This window comes from Centroberyx gerrardi, chromosome 10 (genome assembly GCF_048128805.1).
Source record: "Centroberyx gerrardi isolate f3 chromosome 10, fCenGer3.hap1.cur.20231027, whole genome shotgun sequence".
Lineage (NCBI taxonomy): Eukaryota > Metazoa > Chordata > Actinopteri > Beryciformes > Berycidae > Centroberyx > Centroberyx gerrardi.
In genome coordinates, this window is record NC_136006.1 from 22,840,594 (window position 1) to 22,868,432 (window position 27,839).

The window sequence follows — 27,839 nt, forward strand, 5'->3', positions numbered from 1 at the left end:
CTTGTAATCTATTAGTTTGTGGCAGTTCTGCATGACTTTCTGTCCTGATGTGATTAATGGCAAAAGTGGCATTAAGTGTGATTTCTGAGAAAGGAGAGAGGCCCGGGGAGCTCGTAAACCCCCAACAGAACACCTGTAAATCCATGTCACTTCAAAAACATATCTGTTAAACTCTGGTTTTGGGAACAGGTTTCCACAGGATTGAATACACACACTTCCAAGACAATGGCAAACAAACTTAAGGAGCATTATCAATAAAGATGCATTGCGCTCTGCTTCTACCAGCTCTCGGACACGTGCAAACAGGTTCTGTGCTGATCATCACCATTGGATGCTTGGTGTTTTCTGGCACTGGCTTGAGGCAGGTAGTGAACTGTAGTGACAGTCCCACCTGCATGCTACAGTAACAGCTGAGATGGCAGGAAGAGTCCAGAAGGGCCTAAGTCGTACACTATCATCTGCTAGTGCACTTGGCTTCGGTCAGAAGCCACATCTGGGGCAAATTCAAATGAGGTCCAGCTTTAGCTTTACCCTTTAAAACACCACCAGCCTGCTCTTGCACTATTTTCAGATGCAACCCCTTCTCTTGTTCATATCGAAACAAGAGCAGGAATCGTATTCTGAATTTGCCGGCAAAGGGAAAGTGAGGTACTACACGTCAGATAAGAGGTGGTTACAATCCAAATCAACTGGAGCCAAATGAGTGTAGTAGTTTCATCGTGTTACAGCAAAGCTGCCTCAACTCTTAGCTCCACAGGTGGTTGGTTAGAGAAGGAGAGGCCTGCACTAGGTTTACAGCGGGCCACAGCTCAAAGCCTGTGCCTGGATTCCTGGCTGTAGCCTCCCGGGGAGCCTCGGTTACGGTGAGGCTTGTAAGAGTCCTGGTAGGGGTCCTGGTAGTCCTCCTCCACCAGGGGGTAGTGGTCCCGGCTGTGCTGCGAGCCGGAGGAGAGGCGGTTGCGGTTCTTCCGTGCCCGTTCGTTATGGTAGTTCTCATCGGCCGGCATCAGGCTGCGGCGCTCGACAGGTGAAAGGTCTGCTGTTGTGTGGTTGCTGTTTCGGTTTCTTTGGGCCTGTCCGAGAGAGGGAACACTGATCCTGTATAGTGTTTTTGCTTTGCCAAACATTCGCCACAATAGTGAAGCAGAAAATATAATCACATTTAATATGTCACGCAACACAAGCATACAAATTGGGAAATGGTTTGCACAAGCATTGCGAAGTTTCAAATGAGATTTACGAGGAAATGTGATCTAATGTAAACATTTATTGATATTCTCAAGCAATATATTTAAGCATTAAATAGATGGGAAGGGCAATGTTATTGGTATAATGGTAAAGCCCTGAGGATTAGATCAGTGTGATTTAGGCTTCAGATAATCAACACCAAAAGCAGGACTGAACAGTTTAATTATGGTCTTGATCACATCTGATTACAGTTAATTACTGATGTGGAAATGAAAATGAAACGATGTGGTTTTCTGTCACACAGCTGAACGTCATGTTTTTACTAAAACTGTTGCACAGCAAGTCTGACTGGTTCTGAATAATTCATGCTTCTCAACTGAGGCCTTAAGTTAAATTTTAAATCAGTTATGAGGAACCCAGCTTTCACTTCACTTATTTGTGAATTCCCCCTAGTCCTCAAGGTTCATAAGTGAGGAGTATGTATTTTAGAATGGTTGAATTTCATATAAACAAGTAACATATGAACACAGTGATAAATGACACTGGCAGTTATGACTGTGACTACCTGAGGCAAGGCAAAAAGATTGGGGCGTTTAATAAAACACAACTTCTAAATTGTTTCCATTTGAAGCCAGTCTGATAAGTTCACCTGTATAGCAGCAGGATACGGGGAGAGAGCGGTGGAGCCCAGGTTGCGTCCCAGCAGGGGGTTGAGCGGCGTACTGAGCGAGGTGTGTGTGGCGCGCCAGTACGCCTCCAGGTACTCCGCCAAGTGTTCACACGCATCCTCCAGCTGGTTCTCATCCAGGATAATATCAAACATCTCCTGAGGTGGGGAAGAGAGAGAGAAAAGTGAAACTGCTGCTGCCGCTGCACATGGATATCTTTTCCAATTTACACCCACGGCTGCTGCAGGAGGAAACTTAACAACTGAATGGTGGTTGGTTGTCTTGATGAGGGCACAGTGTTTTAAAAGGTTTAACAGGAGTAAACTGATGTGCGGCATGTAATCACTAAGATGAATCATACAGAAAAATAAAGTTTACTCACAGGAGGACACTGTGCTAGTTTGTCTGCTGCCACAAGCTGCACATTCAAGTGTTTGCTTTGAGATTTCCCTCTCGATTTGATCAGCCGCTGGAGGACCTGTGAGGACCACGCATACAAAAACATAGGGTTATGTCTCCGATGATGGATTAACATCAAAGATGCACAACTTCAAAAACAACCCATAATGCGGGTGTGGGTGAATTACCAATGCACTCTGAACTTTAAGACTCAAGAGTATATATCCTACCAGGAGAGGGCAGCAATTCAAAGACCACCTCCCTGTTACCTTAGGTGAGGACACTTTAACATGGACGATGATGGGTGCTAATGAGGTCTTGATGAGCTGTCCTGGGTGGTTGATGGTGTCAGCATCCAGCACCACCAGCTGTAGAGACCTGGCCAGCTCAAAGATCCTTTCTATCTCACTCTGGACCTCCGCTACAAGAAGACAGCACAGACATTGTAAAGGGAAGCATCGTTTGACTGGCAATATATACATACTGTATATATCTGCCAGATTTAACCAAACAGCTGTATTCTCCACATCTACAAGACATGCACATCATTGAGAAAGACGATTCCTGTAGCTTTACCAAGGCTGGAGCGGGTGTTGGATCTCTCAATGATGGCCCTCTTACTGGGGTTGTTAAGTACTGACCTCTTGGCCAGAGATATGTCAGCTGTTACCCTTGTGATGGATATCCTGAAAACAAAACAATAGAGTCAGAGTCATACAGAGAATGAAAACTGTATGACAAAGGTACAGTTCAGTTCTCTGTCAAGCCATGGATGCTGCCTTGCTTTGACTGCTCACCTCCCATCAAACCTGTGCTTCAGGAAGTCAAACAGCGCCTTCTGCATCATATCTGTCACCTACATCAATGAATGAGGGCAAGGAACAGGAGATGAGATGAACAGAAGAGGAAGAGAAGGAGGGAGAAGAAGATCGATCAGTGAACGAAATAGAGTAGGGAAGCAGGTAAAGGAGAGGACATAGTTACAGACAGGATATAAGCAAACAGATGATGTTTGTAGAGGCTTACAACATCGCCATCCTTACAGATCCATATGCTACAAGGCAGTGAACAAGTGGAAATCTCATTGAAAAGGCTGCAGAATTATCACTCTTATTCTTCACCCTGACACAGTCCATTCAGGCTGCCGCTGAGCCGGGCCTGTGAATTACACACTTGACCGAGCCATTTGTCTACAGCGGGCATGGCTTCTTTCCTCCTGACCCTCCCCAGAACGAAACGCCGGTTACATTAAATAAGGTGATTAAGAGCTACAATGAGAAGTGTCATAAAGACCAATGCACAGGTGATGAATTGGGGCAATCTCACACAGTCCAGTCTCCCGTACAGGCTTTGCTGATGAATATGAATGCCTGTCGGAAACCTGGAAGCAGCGATGGAGGAGAGCTGTGTGTCAAAGTAGCCGGTTCTGTTGAAAAAGTGGATAGTTTTTCCATTGGTCTGAGGTGTTTCACTCTAGGCAGTGAATATCTACATGCATAAGGCAAAGTACCGAGTGTCACTCTGATTATGTTAGAAGGAGCTAGATTGGCAGTGACAGCGGAATGACAGGGGCTTCATGTCCTTCCAGATGAAACACAGAATAGTTGTCAGATGAAACGCAGAATAATTGTCAGATGATTTCTAGTTGTAGCACCCTTCACACACAATGGAACGCAACTCTTATTAATTATCCTGCACAGAGTCAGAGCGACTGCATCCTCACTCTGTGCTGTTGGTACAAGGAATAGCACTAAACGACGCACAATCTTGTCATTCATAAGTTTTATAATGCATAGAACTATACTGTTACTGATTCACCTCTATGGCGCCCAAAGAGAATAACAAAACAGTGAAGGCTGCTAGATGTGATTCATAGCCAAAATCTCAGTTCCTCCTGGGCATCCGTGTCGATTATGGAAACATGAAGTGCCATCTCGCCGTTCCTCTCCTTCTAGTGCAGTATACATTATTTTCTGTTTCTAATTTCAAACCATGTTCCATTTTTTCAGACTGACGTGGTTTACCCAGAAGGTTGTTGCCACGGCAACACCAGAACAGGAGATGAGGACTGCGATTCCATGACGACCAACTCTGAGCTCCCACCTCCCACCACCCCCTTGGCCTCCTTTATCGTTTGCCCTGTGGTTCCGATGGTAACTGATTATCAATGAGCGGTTTCATTTTTAAGGTTTCTGGGCATTTCAACTTGAGTGAGAAACGGAGTAGGCGGAAAAGAGAGAGCCTATGACACGTGACATAGGGCATTAGTCAGCCTGGCCCGTAATGGATGCATCCTCACCCACGGAAAATGACGTAAAAGAATGAGACTGCCAGTAAAAGTATATAAGAACAAATAGACTCTAATTCTATTTCAATCAAATGAGGGCTCAATATCATAGGTTGATAGTCTATAATTGTACATGCTGAAGCAAATCCACACTATTTAGAGTATCAGAGAGGGTCACAACAGTCGTCATTAACAACCATATCAACTATAATCAACCATAGAAAGATGGCACACAAAGAAAAAGTGCAATACGACTACTCAAAAAAGAGTCAATTTGAATTCTGAATGCTCTGATGAAAGCTTCTCTTGACAAAATATGTGTATTGTTGTGTGTCTAAATCAGTAAGTAAAATGTGAGTTTTGCATCCAGTTATTTTTTCCCAAATTTTGAATGTGCTACCTCGATCTTTTTTGAGTAGTCATAATGGATTTTATTTTTCGGCTCAGCGCTCCACAAACAAGGATTCTATTGTGGAAATGCACTTCTCTGCCTCACACCGTAATAAAGAAAATGGATTTAAAAATATACACAAGTATCGAATTGGTTATAGAAAGCAGTCAGCTAAGTAATGCCGAGGACTCGGAGATGAGGGTTCAAGTTGTCTGTGAAGGAGCGGCTGAGTCAGACGGCTGGAGGAGCAGCAGGGTGTCCTACCTCATAGCCTTTCAGGGACGGTCCCACCAGGACAACTGGCCTCATGGAGGGTACCACGTCATACGGAGGGATGTGCTCGGCCTGAAGTGGTGGACACACACACACACACACACACAGAAACACCACAGCAATGAGCATCCACAAAGATGTCACCAAAACAAAACAAAAAAACAGGATCTTGCTTATTACCACTTTAATACTGTCTTCTGACCAAGTGAGAAAACACAAGGGCATTGAAATTCATCACTTCATACACTTTTGAGAAAAAAAACATAGACTGTAGCTCACTGACTCGGATGCGCCAACCAATTAATTTAATGTAACCTATTATAGTTAAGCATGCTCAGGTTAAGCTGGGCTGGATCAGTTTAACAGCAGCATTAAGCCTCTAAGTGAATGCTGGCAGGGCTGGACTGAAATCAAAGTGGACAGGTCTAAATGGTTTAACGGTGTGTTCAGTCATGTCTGCAGGACATACACATGAAATTAATGAGGTTCAAGCCAGGATCCAATTAAATATGCTCGAGTCCTGTGTGCCTCAACTGAGATTCACAGTAAACATGGTACTGAAACAAATGGCAATATTGTTTCTAGATTAGGTAGAATATGTATTATTGTTATTACTGTATAAATATTCCAATTGTCCTGACACATTCCCTGCTACAACAGATAGTATGAGACAATGAGAAAATAAAGACATGGATGAGCTATGTGTGTGTTTTTGAAAAGGCTAAAAAAAAAAGTGATGTGATGACATTCTGTGCTCCAAAAATATAGGAAGTTGTATACTTTTATTGAGAGTAAAAACTGTTTATGTCCAATGAGTGATAACCTTTATTACAAAAAGGATGAATGTTTATTGTATTGTTATTGGTATCAGTGGTTGCAATAAACAGTCTCCTTTAGTTCATTGATAAATTCCATTTCTGCTCCAAGAATGAAGCTTTTATGAACTTTTCTCTATTATCATCATCTTCATCATCGTCATCATTATTATTATTATTATTATTAGTAGTAGTAGTAGTATTATAAATGGTTATACTCACCACTTTCTGTTTCTGCTTCCCTGTAGAAGGAAGGAAAGACCAGATGAGTGCATACTGGATGGGGACAGTGTCAAATCACATCAGACATTATACGGCGATCTCACATGGCACACTCTGAACCTGACGAAGGAGATGTTTCCTCCCTGACCTATATAGCCTCCTCTCTGCGGGACTAACCTGCAGAATTGGGGTTTGGCTTGAACGTGCCTGAGACCATTTCTCCGAGACTGGAAGAGGAATTCCCGCTGGACTTACTGCTACATTGAAACACCAAGAAGAGAGAACAGTGTTAATGTGGAACACGGGCAGACATCATCAATCAAACACCCATCCTCCTGGGGAAACGGGTCACTACTGCCTCTGTCTTCATGCTAATTGTGATATATTTAGCTTACAATAGAAAATAATAAGCAGCAGTGTATGGTATTTCTTGGGTGTAAAAGGAAGACATATTGTATCGCAGTACCACAGAACCAGTATCTTAAAGTATATAGGATTAATATAGGATTTAGTTAATCAAGATGCCTTGACTGCTTCAAGGGGAATATTTTGTCATGTTCATTGTACTGTAACTATCCTCCATATGCCATCACCTGAAACATCAGCAGTGTTATTTCACTCTAATATTATTGAGGCCAAGGCTGCTGACGAAAATGCCCTTTAGAATAGACAGCAAAGAGTAGAGCTGAGTGACTCAAGGCGGCAAATCAATAGATAGAAAAAGACCGCCTTGTTTCTGTCACCATTGTCAATGAAGAAAAACGATGACACATGGCAACTCTAACCGTATTACTGGCTGAAAACGCATCGCTCCATCTGATGGAAAATTCTGCGGTGGCCAGGATCCAGGCACACCTATAGGGAGAGGCTGGACCACCAGACCCGACTTGGCTTTCATCCATCTAACCTCCTCCCCCGTCCACCAGCTCCTCCTGGCCCCATTCAGTTACAGTATATCTGTCCGTCAGCTGCCAATCTCCACTCACCCCTCAAACGGTTCTGTCTTCAACACCTATAATCCCTCCAACACTCCCTCCCTCCCATCACTCCCTCACCCCGGCTCCTGTCCGTTCCCCCTCTCCTTACCCATGGAAGCGTCCTTTCTTCTGTTCCTGCTGGAGTCGGATGTTCTCCAGCTTCAGCGGGCTGGGGATGAAGCCGATGTCGCAGCCTTCCTTCACCAGACGGCCGATCCACCAGTCGTTGTTGTACTTCTGCAGGCCGATGAGAAAAAAAACAAAACAGAAAGGAAACGTCGCAGTTTTAAAGAGTTTTACATGGGGACAGAGATGCCAAAACAAGCCTTAGAGATTATACTCCATATTATGAAAAATATTAGATTTCATTGATTAGAATTAGATTAGAAACCCTTTAATATTCTCAATGAAGCAATTTTTTGTGCAGCATACAAACACACACACACACACACACACACACATACAGGGGAATACATAGGCATTCAAGCTTTATACAGATATGAACATGTGTTTTTTTCCAAGCTAATTTGGTGTAACTAAAATAATGTATAAAAGTAATATTCTGTCACAATTACAATCAACAGTCAAGATACCCAGTCAACTCTCATTCACCAATCATTCCCCAATTAACACATAAAACAATAGGTTTTTTAGATTTTAATGCAAAAATACACCCATCTTATGTTATTATAAGGATTAAAAAGGATTGACTGTTCACATGGTCCAAGCTACTGCTACAGTCTATTAGATATATATTAGTAAATCCTATACAAATGCTAAAATATCCACTCTGAACTTCAACAGCAAAAAGAACAGACAGATTAAAAACCAAAGGAACACTAAGTTCACTATAAATTCAATCCTCCATACTGTACTGAGGTTTAGCGGTGCTGAGCGGTGCTTGGTTTGTACCTCTTTGATGTGGAGGAAGTCCTTGGCATCAAAAGAGATGGCGGTGCCTGCCACAGGGACGTCCTCATCCAGGGCGCCGCAGTAGCTCACATTGGTCTTCACCGCAAAGGCCACCGCTTTAGTCTGTGAGATGGGAAATGCGTTGCAAAAGCAATACAGTGTTCAAGTTTTGCGTCAAATTTTGAGTCACTGAATTAAAATACAACTCAAAACGCAACATGTCTTGTAGCTGCATTGCATTCTGGTCTATTGAGGCTACTGTCAGTGAGTATCACTGCCTCTTCTACGATGGATTTCTCCCTGTATGATTGTTGAATGTTGTATGTGAATGTTGAAACTCGACGTACACCACCAAAATACACCACCAAACGACAAAATGGACCCAGAAATCCAAGGTACACCAATAAGTGTTTTAGGGCGGATTTTTCCTTGAAGAGAGGTTTCAGCCTGCCTTACTTACTATAAATGTTACCAGTGTAAATCTCTACATTAAGAAGGTTTATACAGTCCAGCGGTAAAGTGTAGTCAGTAGATCTCTATCATGTGTTTGAATATGAATATGTGTGAGATTACGTGTGTTTCATGCAATATGCTGTATGTCACTCTATTGTACTGTTGCTCCCAGTGACACTAGGAGCCACTGGACACTCGACCGACCTTAGCCCTCTCCAGCTGGACAGTGGCCTGCTGCTCCCTCTCCTGCCGGCCGCCCTCCTTCTCCTCCTCCAGGGACACATCCGAGTCCGACGGTCGGCTCGTGTAGGAATCAGCTGAACCCTGGAGAGCAACAGGACACAACACGTCCGGTACTGCTGATACAACTGCAGGGCAACAACAACTCTCTCTATGTGACACCGATTAAACCTGACATCTACGGGCTTAATCTTCAGAGAAATGATAAACCATTGTAATATGTGAAAATATCAGTTACCCTGGCACTAGAGTGATTCTAGTGCTCCTGTCACGCTGTAATCTGATACATCCTATTCAAAACTAAATGCATTTAAATGCAAAATAGTGCTAATAGATGCAGGACATTATATGAGGCTGTGTTTCTTAAAAGCACAGAGGCTGAGCATACTGAGTGGGAGGTTGCAAAGATCCAGGTGTGTGTGTGTGTGTGTATCCAAGGGGCTGCTGTCACATGACCGGTTGTATTCCTCTCCATACAGGATCAAAGACAGCCTGATTAAAGTTGACCAGCCGGCTGGGTGGCCGCGCTCAGAAAGACGGTGTTTTGTTGTTTTTTTCTCTGTGAAAAGGGAAAGCCTGTCATTGTGATCACATTAGAAACGCCAAAGGCAGAGAGAGTACTGGGCTGTGGGGACGTCAGCAGGAATGGGGTCTCGGGGGGGGGGGGGGGGGGGGGTTACCACTTTAAGAATCATTTGGGTTTACAGTATTTAACAATCTAGACAGGATCCTGGAGGTCTGTTTGACTTCAAAGATATCTGTTCTGAGCAAGCAACTGCTCTGTATGTTTAGGATTAATAAGTCACAGCATTGTATTTAGTGACTGAAAAGAACAAAGCAACAAGAGTGACCAATCATCACACATGGTCAGTGTTTTGTAAAATCTTGTGTGTTCTTCACATTCCAATTACAGCAAGAAAAACTGGAGATTAGAGATTTTTCAAGGAACTGACAATTTTCTACCTTCCTAATATACAATATATAAAAACTTAATGCAAGCTAACAGCCATTCCCCCAGGATTGTGCTTCATCGCTCTTCCTCCTTGAAAGCATGACATTTCTCCCTTGAAAGGGCTGAGTGAAATGAAGACCTGGGCGATAATGGAGATCAGCCCTAGCCTCGATAAAAGAGCTATTAGCTCAGAGTGGGCAGCACAAGGCAGGGAAATCATCTCTCTGATTAGACTGGTTAGACATTTTCAGATGGAGATGGATGCTTCAGTGTTGTACGCTCCTGTGTAGCGCTGCTGGATAAGCCGCAGCCCCTGGCAAACACAACAGGCATTATCTTCAATGTGAGGTCAGATCCTGGAAGTAGTAGACATTATACACTTAGGTGAGAAAACAATGGAAATATATCTTTATGATGATGACAACTGCTATACCTTATCATATAATGCCACAGTAATACTTACTAAGAGTTATAAATAAATAAACAATAGGCTTAAAGTGTTTTTGAGTAATAGCTTCGACTGCAACTGATAGAACAGGTTTTATCTATTACTTTGCCATCAGATAGGGATTATACAGCAAAATGACAACAAACAAATTCAACTTAAATGAATGTTAAAATAGGCAGCTTTGTGTTAATCTTGAGCAAAGCCACAGTGAACATGTTTGTGTGTGTGTGTGTGTGTGTGTGTGTGTGTGTGTGTGTGCCCCGAGTCTCCTGGGACTCAGTGGGTGACTCTGCCCCTGCAGTTGGCCTCAGGCTGAATCAGTCTCATACCATCACTATCTGAGGAGCCGTCTCCCTCCTCCCTCCCTCCCTCCCTCACCCCTCGTCCTTATTAGCAACGAGTCAGTGGCTGCTGGGTGTGAGGAGCAGTAAAAACGCCCACCCATTTAGTCAAGGCAGAGAAAGAGAGAGGCAGAGAGAGAGACAGAAAGATAGCAAGAGTGTGACTGACTTGCTGAGAAGAGCGAGAGAGGAGAGCGTCAAGACAGCGCCAACGTAAACAGTAGCAACAGTGGATCCAGAACGGACACAGCTGGAGACACAGCCAGACTCCCCACCGCATAGCTTTGCAAGGGAGTCAGTACAGCGGCAGTGTGCTCCTCAAGCTCCGGCATCACATGCAGCCAGCCAGCCAGCCAGCCTGCTGTGAGGGGGCGGATGCTGAAGGGACGCTATTTCAGGCCTCCTGACGAAGGTGGCTGACGATCACACCCCATCCACAGCATGCAGCAGGGGCTTCAGCAAGCTCCACAAGCGCCTTTGTACTGTCCACTGGTAGCAAGGTGAATGTGTCAGCGTGATGCAACCTACTCCCGAGAATGAGATGACAAGCAAGTTACACACTGGCCTTGTGTCAGACCCTTCGAGTGGATTCCTGTACTGTAAATACTTTTGGAGACGATGTACCTTAAAATCTCAGCTTCCGAAATCTAAGAAATACAGCTTAGAGTTAGCTTGATGACAAAGCTTTTTTGAGTTTATCCAATGCGGTTTGAAAGGGTTTCATAAGCCCACGAGGTCAGAGAATTTTCTCAACCTGTAGAGGAGCATGCAATCCTTCAATTGATGTGAAAACGCCAACAGCGATATGCTACCCTTCTCTGATAATGTTGACCGTCAGCATGCTCACACTGTCCACACGCAACTATGATGCATGTGTGACCTGGCTGCAGCGCTGTCTTGGCTCTGAGGTATTCACCTTTGGCTGACCGGTACTGTAGCTGCTTGGTTTCCCATGTGGGAGATCTGGCCTCGGCTCCAATCTCTTAGAACACCGTGCAGCATCAGCACTGTGTGTGAAAAACTATTTAGTGGGCTGGTTATTCGAAGCTTCCTTGATTTACCAAAATGCTCAGCGTAATGCAATAAAGATGCCATTTGGTAGATGATTTTATCTAGAGGACATGGAAATGAAAACCCATAACCATAATAGAGGCCAGGGCTTTCAGGTGATGTAATGCATCCTCTGGCGGCCATAGCAGAGGTCAGCCTTTGGGCAATGCGTTCTCTCAACAGAATTGAACACACATTCATTTCTGTGCTGTTTTTGACTGGGAACTGATTTCGCCACTGATACATGTGAACGATTTTGTGTTTAGATAATCAGTCAGCTTGTTGGGTAGCTAATCACAATCAGCTAACCATCACACTCTTCTTGTAAACACATCTGATTTGCGCACTTATCTATCTAGTAGATAGCGTTAGTAGTGGCTAATCTAGTATCTCCCTTTTTTTTGCCCGATTATGATATATTTAGCCATTATTTGCATACAGCCAATTCTCCAGTCAACCTCCATGATTGCGCCAGATGTGGTTGCTAGGAGAATTGTGATGCAACTGCAAAGCCTCTTATACTCTCACTGCTTGGTTGTTTACTTCACACTACACTACAGCAGAGTAACAACTACACTACATTAGCATAAACATTGGATGCTTGCCCCCTAGACAGGGGAACAAGTAGCCCAGGGGACAGAGCCTCTGGGGCCTCTAATGCTCACCATCGCTCCGTAATACAGGTGCAGATGTATAGCCAAGTGTGTGTACAGAGCACACAGTAGCCCGCAGGCTGCTGGACCTACTGGCCCCTCCAGGATCAGGAGCCAACTGTCCCCCTCTGCCCTCTGACCAGGCTTTATCACGTGACCAGTGTGTTACATAAAGGGCGAGGCTGAATGATGAGAGCCACTATGGCCGCTGCTACTACTGTTACCACTACTGACATCAATATCCTATCCGATTCATTGGCCCTGCGTTGCCTATTACCCACCTGTCTCCAGTCATCTATAACCCTCTCTTTATCTGTCGGCCTGTCTGCTTTTATCTGTCGTTTGATTTAAACATGTCTTTGTATGTCTGTCTCTCTATCTTTCTGCTTTTTCTTCAATTCCTCATGATTGTGATATGTTAAGGCAATGATAACAACTCAATATTTTATAAATTATATATAGAAGGGAAAATTTAGCCAACAATTATTTTCCTTCTACTTGTTTACAATGGCCCAATAATTATTGTCCATATAACAAGCAGTGCATAGCGATTATGTAACTTGTAAAGTGTACTTTGATATGTTATCATGTGGCATGATGTAATGCTGAGGACAGCATAATGCAATGGCCATGATGTACTCCATAACATAATAATGTCATATTGACACTGGGGCATGTGATGCAAGGTCTTCCTTATGAACAGTGCAGAGAACTGAGAGGTATCATGTTGCTGTGTGTACCAGCCATTCACTTCTATGTAAACACTCACAGGCTCTGATATCGGTCTCCCACAGCAGACCAGCGGACAAAGTAATATATTCCCACTGCTTCCTTTCAGCTTTTATCTCCCTATAAGCTCTGTTTTGACATTATAAAGTAAAATCAATAGGGCACTTTGCAGCTGACTACTCTCAACTGACAGCTGTTGCTGCGATGTGCAGTGTGCTGTGATGAAACTGGTGCAGCAGTTCTTTGAGACAAACCATTTCATCATGTGCCCTGAAAAGGAAATAGAAAGAGAAAAAAGACATTTGCAATAGTGTGCTGCAACTAATATGGGTTGGAACAACACTGAAATATATACATAAAGATTTACATATATCTGCCTGGTCATGAATTTCAAACTTTTGCCACTTTGCTGCTTGCTTAAATTCAGCATCTCATCTGTATCATGTATGACAGCATACACAGAATCATGATTTGGGCTGGAAAAGGTACATCTCTCTCCCTCTCTCTCTCCCTCTCTCTCTCCCTCTCTCTGTCCAAGTGGCCACTGTGGATCCAGTATGTCTCCGCTCAGCTGTTGAAGCGTGAAGATCATGGAAGCGTTCCATCACTGACTAGACACATGGGGATGAATACGGGCTGCCAAGCGACATTTGTGAAGCCATTGCACTGATAGCAATAAAGACTGGGTTCATGACTGCTTCTCTCTGTTCTTAATCTTGATCTTGATTTTGTGTTTTAGCTGTTGCTGTCACGCATATCGTCGCTGTCCGGTGAAAACCTTGCATCTTACACTGCAAAAACATATCCATCTGAATAAGTCATTTGGTCTAGTATTGAGCATTGATAGTATTGAGTGTGTTGTTTGCCTCATAACAATTGAAAAAAAAATGAAACCTCTTACAATATCTTGAAATAAGGCAGATCCACTAGCATCAAGATTAGATTGAAACAAGTTAATTTGCATTGGAAACAAGTGAAATTTTCTCAATCCATCGGCAGAATTTTTCACTTGTTTTAAGAAAAATGCTATAATACTAGAATAAACGACTGGTTAAGACAGATATTTGTGTATACAAAGAGGTGCACCTGCCATGTATTCTTCACCTTAAATATCACAGCAATTCAAATTCACATGTTTGGTGGCTTGAGTTTCAGGCTGTAGTGTTCCATCAGAGAGAGAAGGGGGAGATGCTTTGGGCAGCTCCACCAGCTCATATCCAGCTCGTCAGGCCGGGTGGATCGGCAGCCAGCTGGTTTACGTTGCCCTTCCTGCAGACTCAGCCATACGGGGTGAAAAACTGGGCCTCAGCACAAATGTTTACCTAACAGATGATGGCACAGTCTGTTGCCCCCATGGACGCTGCCAGATACTCTGCTCAACACACACCATTAACACCATCCATCCACACGGGGCAGGGAGATACATTATAGCCATGCTAGAGGTGGGACCTTGTTAGCTCTCTGAAGAGAATCCATCTGTATGTTTCATAACAGTTGAAGAAGTCAGATCTTCTTAAATAGAAATTTGTATTTAAATTGAGAATCCTTCATAGGAAATATGATTTAACAGATGATGAACATTGCTCACATAAATATTACTGAAACAGGTTTAAATGAATTCAAATCTTCCATGGGAAAGAAAAAGAAGAGTGATGATGACAATGATGATGATGATGATGATGTATGATTGTAAGATTATATACATCTAGAAATGTACCAATATACATACGTCTGTTCTGTTTTTTCCCCCTATTTACTCCATATATCATGTTAATGAAACAGATATGATGAGTACACATGTACACACACACACGCAGGCACACACACAAAATCTGTTGTGCTTATACCTTGCGTTATAGCCGACAGTATGCACTCACACACACACACATGCACACACACATGTACAAATGGGGTAAAGCTCATGGGACCAGGAAACGTGCTTACAAAGGGCTGCTTGACATGAGGACTAAGGCATGATGTATTGCTTTAAATTCTGCCCTGTTCACCAGTTTCTTCTCCTGGAATTGCGCTTCCCTTTGCACAACCATCTCCTCCAATTACCGTCCTGAGCCACTTTCACAGAAGAACGGATATTTTGCATTGTTGCGTTCTCTCTCTCGTGATCGGCCCTATACATGCCACAAGGAACATACAGAGAGAGAGAAGTGTGTGTCTGATAGAGTCAGTGTTATCTCTATCTGTGACATGGTCTGTAGCAGGCTTTGCCATCTCCTCTATATGCAACCCAGATGACTATTTAGATGTATCCTGTAGGCCAGTCAACATTGAGTAAATCACATGCTTGACTGAGGGCAGGGACATAGTGAACTGTCAATTTACATCATGAAAAACACAGAGAAAGAAAATATAGACCATTGTTTCTCCATAGATTGGGACACCAGCGACCAAATTGCTGCATTTATGCTATAAAACGACTGTGAATTCCAGCATGCTATGAACGCCTGAACAACTGAATAGAACAGGGCAACAAGACTGAATGTGGAGTATGGAAATATTGTAGAAACCCAATACATGGCTTGAATGAAAAACCACTACAAACGCATATCAATAATTTCATTAAAATGAATGGCAAAACGTGCATCAGAAGATGCAAACAGCAGTAAGTCTTTGAAATCAACCTGCCAAGCTGTAAGGTGAGGATTAATGCCTTTGTCCGGGGTTTCCAGGCGCCTGTGCTAACGATCCATTCAGAGCCATGGGAGTCTTTTCCTTTGATACAAATAACTGTTATTTACTGCCTCATTACAAATGAAATCTATAACTAGGGGACTGGGGAGGAAGCCAAATGAGGGCACCACACCTTAGGCCTTCACAGACTAGCTCTCGCTTTATGTTTCATTATTCAGAATAACGAAGTAACCTTTCTGGAAATAGAAGCTTCTTTCGTGATTTATCTGGTTTTCTGCATTGTACCGCTGTGCTTTCTTGTGCTGAGAGACTTGGGTTCTACTTAGAAACAAGCAGACAAAAGGCAAACGTACATTACAAATTTGATCTCTGCCGCTACATTTGCTGCTCGAGATGCGAGCAACAAGGATGACATCATTTAACACCTCTTGTTTTACAGCAGGGGCGAGAGAAGAATTCAGAGCATGAGGCACTTTAAAACATTCCCAAAATGACTCTCATGTGCACAGACACACAAGCTACAACCCTGCCACCCGACCTCTTCCCCTCTTCTCTCTCTCTCTCTCTCTTTCACGCACGCACGCACAATTATGCACACACACACACACACACACACACACACACACACACATACAACGACTGGGATGCGAGTGAGGTTATTATCTCAGAGTGTCAAGTGGCCAGACTTGAGTCCATCGCGCCACACTCAAGCCTTATCTCTCCAGACGCCAGCGCTCGCTCTGTTCCCCCATCTTCATCCCTCTCCTGCCTCCCCTGACCTCCGGCCCTATCTGATCCTGCTGAGGCTAAAAGCATTCACACTCCATTATGTGCACCGGTCACACCATCGGGGGCGGCAGTCGCCTAGAGGTTAGAGGAGCGGGGTTGTGACTGGAAGGTCGCTGGTTTGAACCCCTATAGACTAGCAAGGCACTTTACTTCCAATTTCTCTGTTTTACACTTTTCACTAAGCAGGTGGGAGGCGAAAATACACATCCATGGACACAGTGCCATCAAACCCTGTGTGCAGCCTGTAGCACCTTCACGGGAAATCAACTAGAAATGAGTCACACAAGCGTCTAAGATAGCATGCAGGTCATCCAGTAGCCACAAGCTGCAGATCTCAGAAGGCTCGCTCCATTCGTCACCCCCCCCCTTACCTTACCTTAGAAGTCCCTGGACAAAGTCTCACTTCCTAAAAAGCCGGACACTCGCAGGCTAATGACAAGTGCTGATAGTAAACCGCAAGGCCACTAAAGAGCTCTAAAGATGTCCTGTGTAGTGCTGCCAACACAGCAGCAGAGGTGGAACATTGTGGGACAGCGCAACATTGACACTGCGCACGTACGGATTTTGTAAGCTTGTATTTACTGACTCTGAAATTTTAAATTGAAATGGAAACCTGCAGTCTGTTTGGTAATGAAAGAGAGAGAGTGAATGCACTGTTATTTCTTAATAGGCTGGAAAAGACCTAAAAAAGACCTAAAAAAGTTTCAATAATAGACTTTTAAGGAAAATCTACTTCCTGAATAGACTGACATGAAAGTGAACAGTACCCAGCCTTATCAATTATTCAAACCCATAATCATGGAAATATACCACATGATGACTACAATAGCTGAGACAACAGGAAACCAGATGCTGGTTTTAGACTGTGCTGTATCTGTAGTCTGTGAAATATGAGAAACATATTTCAGTTTCTTGCTGATATTCATTGAGACAAACCAGCCTAAAAAATGCCAGATCTCTGATTTAACTAGATTACAGAGATGAGAGAATTAGAGAATCTCAAAGCGAGAGGATTAAAGACTCTTGCTTTGTTAGTATTACAACAGAACCTACGCTCACTAAATATTATGCGTATGACAGGATGTGTGAAACATTCTCCCAAAACCCTGATCTTCAAAAGTGAGCCAGGAAGTCAGACGGAGTCAGGCAGAGAGGTCTTGACAGATCCTGGCTCAGTATGACTCCTCACCTCACCATCCCTCCTCCTCCTCCTCCTCTCCTCCCTCTCCTCTCCTCCACCCAGCAGCTCTTACCTTTTATTGCCTTTGTAAGCATTTTTCTGCTGCTCCAACACAGATTTCTCCCGCTGATGCCCATTGCACATCAATATAAATCTAGGCCTCTCTGTAGCAATAGTAGCGTGTGTGTGTCTGTGTGTGTGTGTGTGTGTGTGTGTGTGTGCGTGTGCGTGTGCGTGTGTGCAAGCACTTGTTCGAGGGTGAGAATTCACACAGAATAACAGGCAAATTATATCTCTCCGACGCACACGTTCTAGTCTTGTGTGAAAGTCACACTTGGTTGCAATGGAGCAACAGAGTGTACGTACTACAGCTGGCCATACTGTATCTGCATCAGCTGACACTGTTGGTCTTACCAATGGACCTTAACAATATACAATAGCATTGATGAAGGGAGAAAAAAAAAGAAGTGAGAAAAACACAGATGAAGCCACAGAGGCAAATGGTCCTCTCTGCTATTGGCATGGAATAAGTGAGAATACATCAAAGATAGTGCTAAGAATCGCTCCGGCTGCTCAACACACACACATAAATACATAAATACACACACACACACACACACACACACACACTTTTACAGCATGCATACTGGCTAATCAGTGGTATACGGCGAGATGGCAGAGCAACCCTGCCCAGATCGGCGGATGCTCAGTGAGATGGAGAAGAGCTTCCTCTGGCTTGTTTCCCCTCAGTGGCGTCAATAAGGAAACTGTACAGTCTGGATGATAGAGAAGCAGTTGACAATGTACTGAGACACACCAGAGATTTGAGGCTCTCTCTCTCTGTTTCTGTCTCTCTTTCTCCAGCACACACACACACACACACACACACACCCTTCCCCCAGCCTCTTCTAACTCCCCGGAAAAGAGCGACAACATGCAACCTAGTCTCAATGCCTTCTGTGGGTATTTGTGTAAGGGTCTGAGAGTGTGAGCATGTACACACACTCAACCCTGATGTATGTTAGGCGCCTCACACACACATGAGAATAATAGAAAAGCATGGCTAACAAGTGTTTCACGCCGCTCCACCCTCCACTCACCGCCTCCGAGTCTTCGAATCCATGTAGGTACAAATTATCGTACATGGAGGAGTGGAATTCCAAGAAGCGCAAAAACGGGGCAAAAACAGAAAGGATCGGCAATCAAGCAGGTCCAGAGAGGATGGATGGTGAGGAGGGGGAGTGACAGCCCAGTCCCCTTCTCCACATGAAGGTAGACAAACCACACCACACCGGAGCAGAGGATGGGGGGAAAGAAAAAAAAAGAAGGTGGAGCCCTCTGTTTTCCTGACGGTAAATTGGATATTATTGCCCCCCGAGCCTAGCGAGTGTTGGTTCCCATTATAAGGCAGCCTGGTTGTCCCCAGAGGCAGAGCAGACCTGGCATTTTATCTGCCTTCCAAGCACCAGAGCGCAGGAGCCAATCCCTTCCTCCAGCACTGGCTGATGACAGAGGTGGGATGCAGCCTGCTGATTGGCCGGCTGACGCTCCAGTCAGCTCGGCTGGCTGTGAATAAGGAAGAGGAGAGGAAACAGAGGCAGCGGAGGGAGAGAGAGAGGTGGGGTCTGCAGATTGAGAGCGGTGTTAACCAGCGCTCTCTTCTCTATGGCCCTCTGTGTTATCGGTTTGTGTGTGTGTGAGTGTCTGCAGCCGTGTGTGTGTGTGTGTGTGTGTGTAAGATGATCTCCTGACCTAAACACCCAGTTTCAACACATAATTCACACACGCAGCATCCCAGGAAAGGTGAAGGGCTGAGCGATGATACATAAAATGGGAGCTTGACCCGGCGTTATCGAGCCGCGCTGCTGTTACAAAACCGAGGGTTTGTGTCATTACAGCTTCATGAACGCACTGGGGCCATAAAATAACCGTCAGTCTACACATGTCTGCTCCGGGGGGGATTGGTCGTAAATAAAGGGAGTGACCAGCCGGGTCAAGAAGAGAAACTGTAGATCAGGTCTTTGATTTGATTCATCGACGGATTTCATCACAACACCATTTATGAGCAGTGTTGAATGCATGCACAGAGGAATGGAGAAATTATGAAGCTATTGCCTTCTATATTATTCCAATCAGTATGAAAAATCTGTTAAATTAAATCAAACTCAAACACACAGTTGCATCCTAGACAACATGTGCCAAAGCCCCTTAAAATCTCATGAGAACTAAGTGGTTTCCCCTCAAATTATAGCAATCCAATTTAATTTGATAGTTCTGAGGATTTGCCTTAAATTCTTACAAGAGATTACAGTTCAGACTTCATTCATTAACACAGCTACAAATGATAAAAGAATGAGAGAAGAGAAAGTCACAGATTGGGTAGGTGAGATTTCTAAAAAAAAAAATCCAATGGACTTTAAACAGTTACCTCAAAAGAAATAAACAAAGATAAATTCGAGCTCACAGACAAAAAGGCAACTGAATTAGGTAACAGAAACAAAATGACAGAACTCAACGAGGAGGAAAATGGTCAAACAAAAGCAAATTAATTAATGAAAAGTAAATATAGTAAAATAAGTGAAAACAATTAGATGTCCATTTCATCCCTAATAGTATCCAATCAAGTGAAATTGGAAGAGAATCGTTTTTTTCTAGTCTCCAAGTCTCCTTCCTTGCCACAGTGCAACACCACCCTCTTCTGACTGGCTGTATTACAGCAGATACACCTGCTCTTAACAGATAGGCATCTTCATTAGTCCTGACACAGTTTTCTTTTTTCTTCCTTTTAACAGGCACCTCTCAGGAAACCTTATGGTTTAATTATCGTCAGTGAGATGTTGTAGTGGAGGAACAGAGACGGCATATTGAGCAGCTGGATATATCTTCCTCAAACATAAAAAGCAACATCTGACCGCTCTCCTAAGGGGCCAATCCTATATTCCTCATCTCCAGACCTCAGCAGCTCTCAGAACCCTTGGGGATATGTGTGTGTGTGTGTGTGTGTGTGTGTGTGTGTCTCTCATAATGATTTTAAACTAACCAAGAGATGCTTACAGCTTTAAATCATATGAGTATGCAAAAAGCCCTGCACCTAATTCAGCTCAGACCTTAGGGAAAGAAAGCAAAAACATATTTTTAGAGATGTAAAAGGACAAATAATGAGAAAGAAAGAAAGAAAGAAAGAAAGAAAGAAAGAAAGAAAGAAAGAAAGAAAGAAAGACAGAAAGATGTTGGGTGCTTTCCAGTCATATCTTGAGCAGGCAGCAGAGAGCAGCAGAGGAGCAGCAGAGGTCTGAGGGTCTTCCCACACCACAGTGGATATGGCTATGTGGTTTTGTGAAGCTTTGAACAGGTGAGGAACTCAACTGTATTTGAGGTTGCACTAACTGAAACTCATGACATTCAGTATAATATGCCATCTGGTGGAAGCTGTTACTGCCATGCTGTACCTGCTGAGCGACAGAACCACACTCTGCTGCACTGTCACTCATCTAGTTACAGGAAAGTGACTCTGAAGACAGACAAAATCCAGACATGATGTCATTAGATGCCTCTCTGTCTGTACTTTAATCTAATTTAAAGTAATAATCAGCAACATTTTCATATTAACAAATGTCCTTTTTGCTACTCTCTATTGCTGAATGATTTAACACAACAGTGATTCAACCTATAGCCAGTTCATGAAAGCTTTTACATTTGCTGTTCTGAACACCTGGTGTTGGGTTTTTCCTGCTAAAACCCCCCTGGTGCACAGGAAGTGATGCGTTTTAGCAGCATCAACAGCGGTTTGTTTGGAATAAACAGAAGAAGATCTTGGTAGTTAGCATGGGCAGCAATAGCCACCGTGACTGAACAGACAAAGAAAAGAGCGCCACCTACAGAAACTCAAACTTCATCAACAGAAAATCTAAGGAAACAGACGTCACAGTACTGGACACACTGTTTGATTGACAGGTGATCTCTGGGAAGAGCAGTGCAGAAACACCACAGCAATGAGCGCTGAGCACCAAAGATCACCAAAATAATAATAATGAGGACTGACATATCATCAGAACAATCAAGGGATTTGAATGCTGATTCATTTATGCATTTGGAGTATCTTATTCCATTTCTTCTCATTCGGTTGGTCTCAATTCAGATTTGTGATGTTTCCAGAAGAATTACACTGTTCATGAGGGAAAAAGGCTATTGTGAGTGAGGTCTCCAGAGGCTAAGGATAGACTCATGAGGGACTGGTGAGGTATGAGGAGGAGGGGTGGGGGTGGGGGGTCGGAGAGCAGCGGCCAGGCCCCACCAAGCGATTCACCAATGAAAGGCTGCTGAGTCAAGCCATGCGACCTACATAAGAGGGATTAGCAGTGTGAAGCAGCCCCCTTCCTTATCACTTCGCTGGCTGCAGACTGAAAAAATTAGGTTAAACGGATGTCTTTGTTTAACGCATTGTGATGCAGAAACGCAATTAAATTTTCGGGAAGGAAGCAGTGGCATCTTAAAGCCCCTGCCATCCCAAAATGAGATTATAGAAAAGTCTGTCGGCCTTACAATTATACTTACAGTCAGATTTGCATTTCAGGACAGGAGGGGAATTTAACCTTGGCGACCCAGGAAGTGAATATGGGATAAGAATTTTGAAAAGAGGCATTCAGTTCTATTCAATTCATTTTCTGGTCAGGGTTTTTCTTAGCAGACAGGGCCATGGAAAAGACTGAATAGCCTCTGCATCCCATTACACCACTATTATACTGTGCAAGATTCATAATGATTGACTGAATTTCTCATTGATTTCTAATGCACCTGGATCACAGCTTAATTAAATCCACCACAGATGAGTTGGATTGTTACGGGATGATTTGCCCGTGCCACTTCGCAGTTGTTAGCGTCGGATTATTCCTCCTGGCAGCAAACATCTGGCAGGTTCCAACATCCTCTTATCATGAGGTTGGGTCAGAGGGCGTTCACGCACGTTCAGCCATCCAATCACCATGCGAGCAGCGAAACATCTGTCCCAGAAGGAGGCTGACATGGACGGTCAATGCTCCATCTGGGAAAATCAGCTTTCTACCAGTACCTCTCTTTGACAGAATCATTCTATCTGCTCACACTGAGTGTCAGTATCTTGAAACAATCAGAATAAGGCAAAATCGCTGCACTGCAATCAACAAAACGACACTTGAGTCTACAAAATTCTTGAAACAAGTTGATTTGCATTGGAAACAAGTGAAGTTATCTAACACCATTGGCAGATTTTTTCACTTATTTTAAGAAAATTACGATTTTAGGACTTAAGATGAAGATTTTTTGCAGTTGAGCCTCTCTTGTGACTCAGCATTTCAGCCATATCTGCTCTAATCCATTCTGTCCCTTTCTTATTATTTCACTGCCTAACATGCGGAATAGTGTGTTATTTCAAACCGATCGCTGTATGTAATTCTCTCTTTAATCTTTCCTCTCTTTCCTTAACCTGCCGGTTGAATTATTTTGCTGCTTCCTGGGCCAATACTTAACACTCAACTGGATTGAAAACCTGCTGTTTTCTCATGCTCTCCACCCACCTTCCTCTGCTTTAAGTGAGATGCTGCTTGAGGTCAGTTAACTCGGAGGTGAACACAGACTCCTGCCTCTTGTCTCCTCGCACGCAGCCCCTTCTGCTTCCTTTTCTTTTCAATAGACAGATCCGTGTGAGGTCATCCAAGAGACTCTGACTGTTTGTCATGCTCATCCTCCCCTAACCTTAATACTCAGAATCAATCTGCAGAAAATCCACCCACTGGAAACATTCACTTTACACTCCCTAGGCATGCGACTCAGTTTGCTGAGACAGAGATACAGGAGTTGGATGTAACACATGAACGGCCCTTCCATCCAGGCTCGTGTCATTTGTCACATAAGCAACGACTACAAATGATTTCAAAGCACAGAATTGGTATAAGAATCTATCATAGAGATGTAAATGGCTGCTAACATAACTCAAGTGTTTTCTAAGTCCTTGCTGGTGGAGGAGGCTGAACAATTCAGGTAAATTGGCTGGGGAAGAGGAAAAGGCGTGGGTTTCTTCTCAGCTTTCTCTATTGTTCCTTCCTGAGAGGGCATACAGTGGAAATCATACTTTCAGCTGAGCAGGAGGAGGAGCGATTGCCTGCCAATCAACCTGCTGGGCTTGACCCCTGTTGGTTGAAGGATGGCTGTTACTATGGATACGCGAGGGAATCAAAGAGAGCCCACTGCTCCCCTTCTCACCTGATGACGGTCTCACCGGCAACGACACAAAACACAGTGGGTGTGTTTGTGAGGCTCTTTCTTTTTCTCTCTTTGGAGTATATCTTAATGAGCGCTCCCTGATGTATATTTCCTCCTCGCAACACGGTGAGCCACATAATTATTCCATGCTGATTCCCTGCGGTGGGTGCTGTATAATTAATGAGCGATGTCAACAGGCTGAGCATAAACTGCGGTGCTGTGATACAGCGTGTTGGCAATTTCAGAGTAAAGCCATCAACTCTAAATGGCTGTACAGAACGTCCTCGTCTGGTGTCAAGTTGGGTTTACCAAGTGGGTGAAGTTGAATGCAAAATTTGTCTGAATCCAGCCTAAAACACCCCAACACTCCAAGTACTCACACAAGAAATTCCCCATGTACAGACTGACCTACATGTTATGGAAAGCAGAATGCCCTTGCAGCAAAATATCGCGGTCAAAGATCGCAGCGCTTGATAATATCATCAATCATATCTGTAGAATAAACCTCTCTTATGCAAATGAATTGGCTAATAGATTTTGAAAAGCTGCACACGTGTTTTCTTAGTATGTTCACATCAAAAAAGCCCTCTGCCCTGATTTGTTTTGTTTTGATGTGCTCACCTACAGCGGGCACGTGGTGTTAGTGGGCCGGCACGTGATGGAGAGAGAGAGGAAGATAGAGAGAGGAAGAGAGAGTGTGGAACAAAAGGCAGCCAATGACAAAGTGTCCTTGCACAGCCTCAGCTCCCTCGGTAACTTGTTAGCTGGGATGTCAAAGTCCGGCGTTAACGCCCCCGTTTCTGTGTTATGGGACACTCACTTAAAGGAATAGTTCACCCAAAAATGAAAATTCTGTCATCATCTACTCACCCTCAAGCCAAATGAAACACAGGTGAAATTTGTTAGTCCATATAACACACAGGGAGGTTGCCAGCACAGCTTCGTAGCAGCCTTCTCCAAAACAACTGAAGTCAATGGGGACCAGTTCTTTAGAGTTCCAAAACAAAAACAGCCAAACAATCACACTGTGAATAGAAAGACCTATACACCATTATTTGTTGCAAGTCAATCAGCTGTAGTTAAGATTTGCACTAAATTATGGTGTAAATATAGGTCTTTTTGGAACTCTGAAGAACTGGTCCCCACTGACTTCAGTTGTTTTGGAGAAGGCTGCTATGGAGTTGTGCTGGCAACCTCCCTGTGTGTTATATGGACAAACTTCACCTGTGTTTCAACTGGCATGAGGGTGACTAGATGATGACAGAATTTTCATTTTTGGGTGAACTATTCCTTTAACACAGGAAGCCCATTTGAATTTGTTTTACAGTGGCGAACATGTGTTCATGCAGCCCTGCCTCACCCCGTCCATATGAATTAAACATGGCTGGCAGGGGCCTCAGGAGCGGCCGAGCGGCCTCGATTCCCCGGTTGATACAAATCAAGGCCATTGATTCCCCAAACAACAGCAGTGGCCAAGAGCTCCTGTCTTGGCAGCGTCTGTTGTCACGGGGCTCTAGTTCATTTTTCACTTGACATTAGAGCCTAACTCTACTGTCAAACTCCGGTGTCACAAACTGTGTCAAACTCCACCACAGAGTGTAGCTATATACTGTTTAAGGGAATGGGTTCAGAAACTTGCGGTGGTTTACTAGTGCAGAAGACCAGTAAACTTCTCAAGCCTGTGTTTTACAGTTCTCAACAAGTAAATTAGGAGTAGGGATGGGACAATATATCGAAATTCAATATATCACAATACAAAAATATGACAATACATATCGTGGGGCAGAAAAATGAATCTTGATATTAGCTACATTTTATTCTTCTGTAGTAATCACAAATGAGACGGCTTGACCACCACAATTTCACAAGCTCTCCATCCAAATTCTATTATTTGCATTTTGTAATGACATTTTTAAATTGTTGTTTACATTCGAGCAAGACAATGCCATTGCTAGAAAGATTTGTGTCTCAGAAATAAACATAAATCTGCCCAGTCATACTTTGTCATTGAACTTTTATGTAATACATCATATCGTGGTTATATTCAATCATGAACCCTGTATCGTGTATTGTGAGATAAGAATATCGTCCCATCCCTAATTAGGAATTACAAAACCCACCTCTGCTCACAATCCTCCTGGTCTACCTGTCAGTATTAGGATTGGACCAGACTAATACATGGACTTGACTGAGTGTTTTGTGATAGACTGATGGAATGGGAAGGTCCTACCTGTCTGAGGATGAAGCTGGTGGAGGTGGTGCTGCCGTCGGACCGCTTCAGTCGGCTGCGTCTGGAGTAGGTCCCTCTGTTGGCCTGGCAAGGGCAAAGCACACACACACACACACACACACACACACACACACACACAACAGGGATGAAATTATCTCTTTCGCGTTCTCTCTTTGCCGCTGTCTCTGTCTCTGTTTCACCTTCTCTCTATTTATCACTCTCTCAGTTTGACTCTCTTTCACACTACCTTTCAAACACACACACAAAATTACAGTGCAACAAGGGCACCTTCCCCTCCAGCAACCTCTCGTCTTGCTGCCTCTCGTCCTCTGAGATGACCTTATTATGTGAAGTCAATCTCCAACTGCATCATCAGACTGTGGTGAAGTGCTTTTGCATGGCCACTTATTGATTCACCTTCTCTGACCCATATTTACACCTAGCCTATCTGTTCCGATGCCTGAGGAGTGGATGGGTATAGGGAATAATTAGGCCTTTCTAACCCCGCACTATAATGTGGCATCCTGTCCTCCTGTGACATTGGAAAGGGCATCTGGGGGCAGTAAGAGTGTTTTCTATCCTGCAATAATCTGCCTTCCAATCTGGATCTTAGATCTGAGGCAGCCGGCTGGGGATAATGCTTCTTTTCCAGGAAAGATACAACTAAAAACTTTTAGAATGTGGAAAGAATTGCAAAAGGACATGAGGTAATGGAATCCCTACTCCCTAAAGAGAGAGAGATTTTGTATGCATCTATGGACAATGGCATGTAAATCTGCTGCAGAAAAACTAGAATGAAGGCCCAGTAGCAAATGTTGAGATCAGTTTCTTGTCCAGAAAAGTGACTTGGGCTGCGTCATACAGGCTCCATTTAAATGGAAGTTCCATCTAAAAATGATAAATAATTAAGCACCCCATTTCATTTCTATTTAAATAAATCAAATTCTCACCGTGCTGCAGACCTGCGCCCCTTTTTTGATTAATGACACCTTATGGGGCCATTAGGAGTGATGAAAAATGCAGAGAATGCTTCAGCTAAATAGAGAAGTGCATACTAGGTGATTTCTCATAAAAAAGGCAAATTCAGTTTCTATTTGAAGTACGTCAGACACAAGGGTGGACAAACACAATTTTGACTTAGAAGAGAAGAGAAGAGAAGAGAAGAGAAGAGAAGAGAAGAGAAGAGAAGAGAAGAGACCCTGACAAACAAAATCACTATAATATTCCTACAATATGGAAATATATAGGACAGGGAAAGTGTATCTATGGTACTCAATAGTCAGTTTATAGTGACCTTATTGTACCTGGTATGGCTTTTTTATAGCGTTCCTATAATATTCCAATAAGGGAACTATAGGACTTACAGTTTTCCTGTGATATTTATAGCCTATAGTAGAAGAGAAGAGAAGAGAAGAGAAGAGAAGAGAAGAGAAGAGAAGAGAAGAGAAGAGGAGCCTCGGTGTTTTCATGTATTACCTGGAAGACAGGCTTCTGCAGCCCGTCGCCTATCCCGTGTCGGGTGTAGATGTGGCGGGACATCTCCGCCAGTTCATCGGTCCAGGGGGGAGGCTGCCGCTCCGTCCCGCTCCACTGGAACTGCTGCTGCTCCGGTGGCGGACAGTGGACTGCCGGCTCCAGCTTTGCTCCGGTCGCTTCACGCCAACTTCAGAAGAAAACCGCTCTAAAACGCAGCTTTGACCGCTGTGTGGATGCTGTCCTGCTCACTGAGGCTGCACACACCGAAACCTGTGTGTGT

The 27,839-nt window shown here is 43.8% G+C and overlaps 1 protein-coding gene across 6 annotated transcripts; it reads right to left on the bottom strand.

Annotated features, from left to right (window-relative positions):
* Positions 1 to 809: 809 nt before the first annotated feature.
* cacnb4a (calcium channel, voltage-dependent, beta 4a subunit) lies at positions 810 to 27,622 on the bottom strand. 6 transcript variants are annotated; one of them, XM_078285915.1, is made up of 15 exons: positions 27,560 to 27,622; positions 26,084 to 26,167; positions 8,790 to 8,909; positions 8,133 to 8,255; positions 7,330 to 7,457; positions 6,421 to 6,500; positions 6,244 to 6,263; positions 5,198 to 5,278; positions 3,053 to 3,111; positions 2,832 to 2,941; positions 2,740 to 2,748; positions 2,525 to 2,676; positions 2,239 to 2,334; positions 1,838 to 2,014; positions 810 to 1,073 (listed from the first exon to the last, which is right to left on the bottom strand). In XM_078285915.1, exons 1-15 carry the CDS (start codon positions 27,620 to 27,622, stop codon positions 810 to 812), a joined length of 1,566 nt encoding a protein of 521 aa, XP_078142041.1. The 6 variants fall into 6 exon arrangements, with proteins under 6 accessions (XP_078142041.1, XP_071775711.1, XP_071775710.1 ...); XM_071919610.1 differs by lacking the exon at positions 2,740 to 2,748 and having other exon boundaries at positions 6,451 to 6,497; XM_071919609.1 differs by lacking the exon at positions 2,740 to 2,748 and having other exon boundaries at positions 6,421 to 6,497.
* Between the last annotated feature and the right edge of the window lie 217 nt (positions 27,623 to 27,839).